This window comes from Anopheles nili, chromosome 3 (genome assembly GCF_943737925.1).
Source record: "Anopheles nili chromosome 3, idAnoNiliSN_F5_01, whole genome shotgun sequence".
Lineage (NCBI taxonomy): Eukaryota > Metazoa > Arthropoda > Insecta > Diptera > Culicidae > Anopheles > Anopheles nili.
This window is the reverse complement of record NC_071292.1, coordinates 29584544-29594493: the sequence shown is the minus strand read 5'-3', so window position 1 is coordinate 29594493 and position 9950 is coordinate 29584544. Positions and strand designations below refer to the sequence as shown.

Sequence of the window (9950 nt, the reverse complement as noted above, 5' to 3'; positions counted from 1 at the left end):
TAATACAATTTTTGGTGGTCGAAACCGTTTTCTCTCATCATTTGCTGAATATACCAGGTCTTACATCTTTGGTTTATGATTCAGTATTTTATTTCTATTTATTTTTCAAATGTTAAATTTTAAACACGAAGTCAAAAAGATTAAAAGGTTTAAAAGGAAAACAGGAAGAAAGAAATGGTCCAATAAAAATAATATTAATACCAAAAAAATTATCAAAAATTTTCTTTAGTCAAAGGTGTAAATATTATGTGTTTTTTTAAAGAAAATATTAGGTAAATAGCTTTAAGTTGATTATCAATCACATGTTCCAACACAAAAAATTTGAAAAAAACTTCAGAAACAGCATACAATTTTGAACAGGTTTACAAAAACGCAAAACTCGTGTCATTTTCTTAACGATAATAGTTTTTGTTTTACATCTCCCACTACATTACGAAGAGTATCCTCGTTTTAATGAACACTAACAACCTTTGCGAAAAAATCTCCAGCAAAGCTCAATGAAAAAAAGCCATTCCCTCGACCCGATGCCACCCGTTGAGTGGTTGGAAAAGATGACACCACAGGACACGCTTCAATCATGGCCGGTGCCGTTTAAACACACGATCATGACCAATGAATGACCAGTCACGCCAGAGGATTACTCGGAAACTGTGCCAACACGCACAGTTACTTTGGCATCTTTGCGTTCGGCAAAGAAAGAACCGCATTCTTTGAGGGTTACATAATGCGCACCTTCTCACCCCACACCAAACGAAAAGGCTAACAATACCGTTATTGTGTCCACTCAACGTGTTAAATAACGCTCATCTCCAGGCCATCTTTACGGGCGTTGGGGGGCTATGAAGTCAGCACAGAGAAAAGAGCCCACTTCTCAAACCCTCCAGCTGGCAAGGGTGTGCCTTTAGAGGCAGAACTTAAGCTTCACGATCCCATCAATCTGCCATCCGTCACGAGCCGAGTTTCCTAATTTATGTTCAGAATTTTTGGTGCTCTTCTCATGCAGTCGCATGAACCGAATTGACCTCAAAAACAAAACGAATAAACCGTTCGTTCGATCAATCTTCGCGTTGAAGCGAGCAGTCTTTAAAGTCATGCGGTCATTTCATGAAACCGCCTGAAAAAAAAACACACATTTCAAGCAATGGCAATGCTCCACGCAACCAAAATGCCAGCATCCCATTTCCGTGCACCTGTCACGGCCAGGGCCACGCGAACCGAACTTCACCGTGAGCCGGTTTGCTGGGCTACCCCGGTGCCGAGGCAAGTGAGGGGTCACTTTCAATGGCCGAAAGTTTCAATGGCTCCAACCAATGGGGTGGCAAACAATACACGCGCAGTTGTTGAGGATATGAAAGGAGAAAGAGAAAGAGAGAGAGAGAAAGGTGCTCGAGACACATAAAGAACGCCATCCGCGACGCTTTTAGGATGGCTGGGGGGAGGAGGAACCGAAGGGTCACTCGAGGTGGGCGGCCATTTTCTCACCACCATCAGACCCGTACACTTTACCCGGAGGGAAATGCCAGTTGCACCAAAGTAGGCCAATGTGCAGTGGGTATTATTTTTTCCTGTTGTGTGTGTTTTTTTTGTACATGTGTTTTTTTTTTGTTGGTACTTCGTGCGCTTCGGTTCCATCCTATTTTGGAGGTCAAGCCAGGAAGGGGTTGCGCGTGGTTGCGTCCAAAATTCTGTCACCAATGTGGCTAGCAGCTCGATCGACCCCATAGTGGATAGTTTCTGCGGGGAGAAAGTACAGTCGGTTGCCGTTTTCGTAACACAACCAGCTTGCTTTGTTGATTTTTTTGAAGTCAATCAAAAGCATGGAAAAGAATGTATAGTTAATTGCTGAGAACTAAAAATAAAAAAATAAGTCAGAACCATTTTTTAGCTTTAAGAAAACAAATATTTTTTAAACATTTTATTAAGTTTTCCAAATCATAAACAATGCATGTTAAATGGTATTTTATTCTATATACGTACATGGCATTACTGTGTAAATCTACTACACTATATAGCATGAAAAAATATTTTCAAATTTGCCATGTTGCGAAAAACAAATTGCTGAAAATCGTACAATGTGGCAGGACACTGATTTTGTTAACCCTCATTTAGCAGCAACCAAGCTTTAATCAATTTTTGTCAATTTGAAATAAATGTTTAATGTAACAGAAAAAAACGTTTGTTTTTTAATACTTAAAAAATATCTTGTAATGCGAAAAATTCATATTATTTCACGAGCATTTTCACATCCAAACGTCACAACGAAGCGTATTTTTCTCATATAGTGAAAATAAATAAAAAGATACAACATGCCATTTATCCACCGTCAAAAACTGTCCCATCGCCCGTTATACTGATCATAAAAAAGAGATTCAGCAGCAACCATGAAGCGGGGTAAAACAAAACAAACGTAAATTTAATTCGGTTGTCGCTTTTGGGCGCGATTAATCGTTCATTCTCTCAATTCCAGTCGATTTTCAAACCGCACGTTCCCCAACAGTTCCCAAAACTTCTAACAGTGCACTCCTTTGCCTCTCTCGCGCCGCTCAATGCAAACCCAGAGGGATGACGAATTACAACAACCCCATCAACGGAAAAACCCCCACACACCCAACCGACGGCAGAAAATGTGGGCCAACGCCGGTCGCGAATGTGGGCCAGCACACCAACCCACGCGATCCAAACCAAAGGCGGTTGGCATGTCGAACCGGGAATCTCGTTCCGTGCCCGTGACGGATGATGCCAGCGCACGTTTATCTTCTCTTTCTCTCTCACTGGGGTGTTTTTTTTTTGTTTTGCCCTCTCCACCTCATCACTTTATCTCTGCCCGAGTTCCCGAGCGCGCCCGGTTCCAGGTGAAAGAGCTTTCTCCCTTTCTTTGTGCGCGGTTTTTTTTTCTCTCTTTTGTACATGCACCAGGTTCGAGGGATCATCGCGGGGCTGTGTTAAATGTAACGAAGAAACAAAAAAACAAACCCCACACAACCCCAAATCAAACAAACGCAACACGAAACCGGAGGCGCCTGCCGACGAGTAGCGAATCATCACGGGCAAGCAAACAGCGCAAAAAATATGCTCCATTGGCAGGAAGAAAACGTGCAGGAAATTGTTAATCACCCCACGGCACAAGCACAAGCCCCACAGCTGGGAGGGAGCCCTATTAACGGCAGGAGAACGGCAGCACAAAACAAGCGCAGATGGTTGCAGAAAGTAGAACAAACGGATGGTAACGAGCCGATAAGCGCAATGGCGGACAGATAAATCCACCGGAGCACAGGCAGTTGTGAGGAGCAGCAACAGCTCAAGCTGAGAAGAAAGTGCCCGCGTGGGAGGAAGAATAAAAAAACAACAACCGACCGACAATTAAGGGGTAGAATCGGGAATCGACACTTATGGTTGCGCAATTCGCAACGGGTTCCCGCGTGTGTAATGATATAATTTAGCAAAGCTGCGGTTTCTAACTGCGTTCACGTTGCGATCCACTCACTATCCAAGCAGGCGTTGTCGTAATTCCCCGTTTGTTAGACGTCTAATTGGCAGTTTTCGGAAAATTTCGATGCGTTACTACTAGGCTTGCTTTGATCGCATCACTTGTGTTGTAAGGATTTCGTAAAAAAAATCCTGAAAAAATGTTTTACTCCTTTTTGATCCTTTTGTCGTTAAAGTATTTTAAGAAAAACAAATACAACAATTTTGTTTAACTCAGGTTTTTCATTCGTAAAGGTACGTAAGATTTGCACGACTCCGCTTTTCTTTTATTGAGAAAGTAAAACCATAAGCGATTCGATTTCAGTTTTTCCCCACAGCGGTCCCATCCCCTATTTTCATTAAATAACACCCGATGCGATTATTTTAACCACCCACCCACTCAGCCGCTCCCCAAAAGCCGTGGCATTGAATCCCAGCACTTGAGGGGCGGCCTGCCAGCACGCCATTTTATAATAGTGCGAGCGCACCGAGGCGCAACATGAGGTGGCCGCAGTAGCCCTACCACGTGGTGCGGGGGTGTGTACACGACGGGCTGACATAACGTTGGCCGGGGATTGGCTTTCACTGCGCCCATTCAATATCAATGCTAGACATTGGCCGCCGTCAGGGCCACGATGGGGTTGGCTTAGGAATGGCGTTGGAACCGAAACGCGGTCAGAGGGTGGTTCGCTGGGGTGGGATTATTTTTCTTTTTAAAACTGGCGCACGGCGGTGAAAGGTTTAAAAAAGAACCACGCGAGCCGTGAGGGTGGTTTTGTTGGCGGAGAAATAACTTTAGTCTAAGCCGGTGGATGGTGTTGGATGCAATTGCTGCTGTGGTGGGTGTGCGTGCGTGTTCTTTTGATTGTTCTTTGTACGAAATGGAATAGCTTTAAAAGATTCGTTTTCGCGGTTAAAATATGAGCTTACACATGGTATTCTATACAGGATCACATTACAGACAGTGCTCTAAAATGGCAATGAACAAACCCTAAATCAAAACAAATTGTTTAATGAGTCATATTTGAATTGAGATTTTTTGAAGAAATAATGATATTAAAGGTAATTAATTTCAAATCGTATAACTTCGATCTCAAAAGGGATTTCCATCATCTCTTTATCACAGTTCTTTAAGTAACTCACGCAACTCACAAAAATGCAAAAAACAAATGAAAACAACGCCTCTCTCTCTCTCTCGTTTTGCTCCTCTTGGGGCACGCTAAAGGCCACAGTCAACCCGCCTAATCCCACCCCAGTTGGCAACCGCGTGCGGACCCCTTCCCGGTTCCACGAGCGAAATTAGGTCAAGTGTGTGTGTCGGTTTGAATAATTCAATGGTTCTCTACTTTCAATGCTACTGCTATCTACCGGGGTCTGTCTGTCCGGTATAGGGGGGCTCGTGGGGCTTTGGCAAGCGAGTGAAAAGGGCGAAGAAAATACTTTCATCTTTGTTACGGAGCGGGCGATGAAAACACAGGGGCTGGCCTTAAGGCGCCAAAGAAGAGCGAAAGATCGCGTTTTCTGCTTGTTTCTTTTTCAGCTCTTTGCTTAAATACCCACTCTACCGGTTAAGGGTTGTATAATTCATTAAACAATAAATTTTCCACTGTTTGTCAGATGCAGTTTTTTACCATAATACCTCCCGTTCGTCACCGCACAAGTGATAACGAAGCCTTGGCAAACAAAAAAAAAGACAACCCCCTTATAGACACCCCAGTGGCAACTGCATCGGGATCGCATTCCTCGCAATCAACCAAATGAAGCAAATAAAGACAATGCACCAAACTGGCCTGGTTTCGCGGCAACAGCGCAATTGCATCAGCATTGGGGTGGAAGTTCGCGTTACGATAATCTTCGGAATTAAAACCCACCCTAGACCCACACTTGTGTGCTTGCAAAAAATTTAAAAAAAATGCTCAAACACAAGTGCGTCTCAAATGCACTCGGAGCTGCGCACGAACGAAACGAAATAACGGACACAATAATGCCACCATAAAATGCTTCATTACGTGTCCCATGACAAAGACGGCTGACATAAGACGAAAAACCAAACATCTCACCCCTCTGCCTCTGGGGGGTGGTTTCAGATCCGGCCAACAAATCGATTCCGTCCAAAACCGAGACACGCAATACAAACACACGTACGCGGTGGTGTTGTGGTGATGTAAATATGTGTTGTCCTCCCAGCCCGTTGTTGATAACAATGGTACACCGAAAAACCTCAAAACCCTCGAACGGGCCAGACACTCGTAAGGATGGAGTGACCTCATTTCCGCGGTTGGAATCCGGCGGGTGGAAGGGGGTGAAAGGGAGAGAATTGAAAAAAAGAAACGTGCAAAAGTTCGAACCCAAAAGCGTCATTTGGAGGTGGGCGCAAGTGCATTCGGAGGTGCATTCGCCTGGCAACTGGCGCGATGAGATAAGCATCGAACAAACACCGCCTGCGATGGAGGCACGTGTGGGAGAAGTAGAGGGTGGAGGGTATTCTAGGGGGGGGGCAGAATTACAACTCCTCCCAAAAACCGCCACCATGATGGTGGTGTGAAAGATGGGCCGATTTTCTGGACGGCCAGTGTGAGTTTTATTTTCACCCTACTTTGGTGTGTTTTTTTTTTTTCAATGCAATTTTGTGCAGCCGGTCTGCTAAAGGGGGTGCAAATGGAAAAGAACAGGCGAAAATGCTCCAAGCAAATAGCACCGAACAAAGTGATCGGAAAATGGCCCAGGCGAAAAGGAGAGGGCGTTTAAGTAGACTGCATTTGCTGTATTTTTTTTTAATTCTCACCCCAAACCGAGGGAGATAGCAAAGACCCGATCGTGGTGCTCTTTTTCATTAGATACAGACCTCCTTTTTTTGTTGCGACTGAGGCCAACCCGTGTTTTGCAGGCCTTTTTTTTGCCTGCCACGAAAAAAGTGCCAATAATGGTCCAAAAAGAACAACTCGCGTAAGGCCACACCAAACGCGTAAGCGCAAGCTGCACCTGAACTCACCCCCTTTCGAAGGGGGTTGAAATTTTGGCCCCCGATTTTGGCCACCCCACTGCGATGATCGAGCTCGACAGATTCGACAGGTTCAATGACCTCCCGGTGTTGAGAGCGACGGAAATAAATGGGGAGGCCGATGCACGCAAGGCCAGCGTGCCCACCACCCACCGGTACACCCACGGAAATTCCAGAATTTAAGGTATCAACGATATGGACGGTGCAGACGTAAAACAACCACCGGAGATCTCGCGAGCGTTGCACAAAAAGGGGAACAAAGGGGATGTGTTGCACTTTGGCTTGATGCACATTTGGGGGGCAGATAGGCCAGTAGCAATGACCGATAAAGGAAACCCCACCCGAGGCGATAAAGCAGGTGAGATTGACCGACAAAAAAATGGTCCCAAAATTACAAAATGCTGACGAACATCGGCGCAAATTGGGCGGCTTTGTGTTGTCGTTTGTGTAAGGGTTTGACGCTCTCGGAAAGCATAACAATTCTATTATTCTGTTAAGAGATTTTACCCGCTATAAGGTTTTGATCTTTCTCTTCAAAACCCAATAGCCATCAACACCTGAAAGATAGCTAATGAACTAGAAAGAAAAAGAGTTTAAAGCTGAAGAGGTATAGTTAAATATAGATTAACCAGACGTAACTATTGGCACAAAACTCATTTAAACAAAACGTAAATCAACACCAGGGTGACCATATAATCTACGCCTGAAACTCGGCACAATTATCATGTCACGCATGCTACACGATGTTTCAATAATGCCATTTCCGTCGGGAAAAATGCACAGCCATTTTATTTTTGTTTTATTTACATTTCGTCCATTTTGCTCCAACAAACGCCAGACACAACGCAGTAGGCGATCCGAGAAAATTAGGTCGACTGCGAGGGGATGGAGAAAAACGGGCAATGATGTGAGTACACGCGCGGTAATCGAAGTGTGGAGTTGTGCACAAACGGGATTTGTAAACGCCATATTTGCACACGGTGAAAAACATACACGCATGTATATATGCCCCTTTCCGTACCGATAGTGACTAATTTGGTAAAAATTGAAACCTTGCACATATTGATGATTCGTCATACGAAACGGTTTGTCATCCGTTATCCCACGTTATTTCCCCCAGTTGCAAAAGGCACGACCAACACTGTGGCTTGTAAGGCGAGCGCAAACAAGCCCCTGTGCGCCGTTTCGACAGTTTTGTACCGGAAATCGTCCCAGACCGGCTCGACGATAGATTCGGGATCGCAATTTGGATCGTTGCGTTCTCCCGCACTTGGTGGTGGAAGAGTGCACTTGGTGTAACCCTCCACCCACACACGCCCTCCCCTTAACAGGGTTGTTTTTCCTTCCCCACTGCCGCACAAAGGGCACCGGGAGCGATCGCGAAATTGGGTCACCGTCTGTTGCGGCCCTGCCGTCGGTCATCGGTCTCTTGTGGGCTGGCCGCGACACAATTTATTCAATTCGTCTCTGGTTTCGCTCTCGTCCCCTCACCCCCGTCGCCCTGCTGGCGTAATCGGACGGATGGTCGATGTTTTCTGAGCCGTAGGGTAAGAGGAACGAGGCCAGGGTAATTTGGCCCCCTTTACGGTGGTAACGCAATCCCTGCGCTTCCGAGCCGTGGACTCGACAATGACGTCGGCGCCATTACTCGCGCGGATTGGTCTGATTGCTCTGGGCTGCAATTGAATCACCATTTATTATTATTTAATACACTTTCGGACCAATTTAATTTCGCATATTTCATGCTTGCGACAATGAACTTACTTGAGTTTATACTGTCGTTCGCTTGTCAGTTGTACTTTGATGGTTTTTATTCACACTTATAGTATATTACATATCATGGACAATCGTGAAGCCTCCAGAAAGAGGCCTGGACAGATGTTGTTTGGTATTTACAGCAGCATAATAGCATGTTCTAGCAAAGGCTACTACGATACTACGAAGCTGTCACACTCCTGACGACGCCTGTCATAATAATGCCCAGTATGACAGCCAGGAAGTGTTGCCAGCCCAGAAGTAAGGTTATGTGTTCGCTTCATGCGGGTTGAGCTTTTCCGGTTTCCTTTTCACTGAAAAAAAGGGGTGGCCGGAAAAAAGGAAGTCAAACACTCCAATCCTCGCAAACAACGCCACCGTGCAAGGTCGACTAACAGCCCTTATCAGTACATGCGGTTCCGATCATCGAAGAAACCCTGATTCGACTTACCCCCGTTACCGTACACGTTCCCCCCATGCCCACCGCCCCTCTTCATCTCGTCCCCCGCGAAACCCCTACCATCCCCGGGACCATTCTTCGACTTCATGGCGTGCGGATTCTGGAACCGATTGCCACGTCCCGGCTGCTCACGCTCGTACTGTGCCCCATTGACTGGCCGTGGTTTCCCCCGGCCGTGTCCTACCACCCCCGCATCCTCCACCCGATCCACCATGTGACCCGTGCTTGGACCACTCCCACAATCCGACAGGTCCTCCTCATCCAGCTCGTCCATGTCGAAGATGTTGGCCACCTCGAGTTCGAGCGCGGAATCGGGCGCACTTCCTTGACTGCGTGGACCCGCAGGACCCTGGCCGGGTTTCATGGGCTTTTCGGGGACCCGCTTACCACCCCCACCCCCATACCCCATCCCACCGCCATCTGCATCATGCCGGTAAGGGCCACCGGATCGACCACCGTGGATGTTATTGCGCACGTTGTGCATGTAATCGTTCCGGCTGAAAAAGAAAACGGCAAGAAAAACCCATCGTTAGAAAACGGAGTGACTTGGAGGACTCGGAGTGTAAGATTTGGCAACATTACGTTTTCGTGAGATCGCTCTTAGGTGGTCCACTCATCCCACCGGGGGTTGGGAACACCTCCATCGGATAGCCAGCGTGGTTGGGACGTTTCCGGTCACGTCTCGGTCCATCACCGCTGCCCTCACGCTGGTACGGATCGTCATCTGTGGGATGGCTAAACCGGAAGTACATTACACATTGACACGCGGGATGGCGGTTTTTTCTCCCATTTTACCCCAACCGGAAGTCCTCCAGGAGGGTGCGCATTTTCTTCACATACACCGCCAGCATAACCGTCAGCACCAGCAACAGCGCACTGATGCCCCCGAACACGGCCACCAGCAGGTAGATTTGATTTTGCAGCTCCATCTGCGGAAAAGAATCACAAACCGGAACAACGTTTACTTTACGGCGGACGATTTCCGGACGCGCTTGCAAGCAACGGCTCGTTTGTTACCTATTTTACATTCGTTTTCACACCGTCGAAACACACCGCACTGAACCCCACCGAGAGCACATTCGCGTGCCCCACCGTCCAGCAGCGGAACTGCACGGGAAAACAGGACCCGGTCGAGGAATTCAATTAGCGGTCTAATTGCGCGGTTCTCGTCCGGTTTGATATTGTTTTTTTTTTCGCTCTTATCAAAACGCGAGAGACGCTTCAGCGATGTGATACGATCGCATCGAATTGTGCTGGTACGGTCCTAAT

The 9950-nt window shown here is 46.6% G+C and overlaps 1 protein-coding gene across 1 annotated transcript; it reads right to left on the bottom strand.

Annotated features, from left to right (window-relative positions):
• Positions 1–8625: 8625 nt before the first annotated feature.
• Positions 8626–9610, bottom strand: LOC128724039 (serine/threonine-protein phosphatase 1 regulatory subunit 10-like). Its single transcript, XM_053817804.1, has 3 exons — positions 9477–9610; positions 9264–9416; positions 8626–9178 (listed from the first exon to the last, which is right to left on the bottom strand). Exons 1-3 carry the CDS (start codon positions 9608–9610, stop codon positions 8626–8628), a joined length of 840 nt encoding a protein of 279 aa, XP_053673779.1.
• Positions 9611–9950: the final 340 nt, after the last annotated feature.

Coding starts and splice junctions, on each gene's coding strand:
- LOC128724039 (XM_053817804.1), bottom strand. CDS start 9,610: ATGGAGCTGCAAAATCAAATCTACCTGCTGGTGGCCGTGTTCGGGGGC. Junction 9,417..9,476: donor CTGGAGGACTTCCGGTTGGG/GTAAAATGGGAG, acceptor CTTCCGGTTTAG/CCATCCCACAGATGACGATC. Junction 9,179..9,263: donor AAGAGCGATCTCACGAAAAC/GTAATGTTGCCA, acceptor TTTCTTTTTCAG/CCGGAACGATTACATGCACA.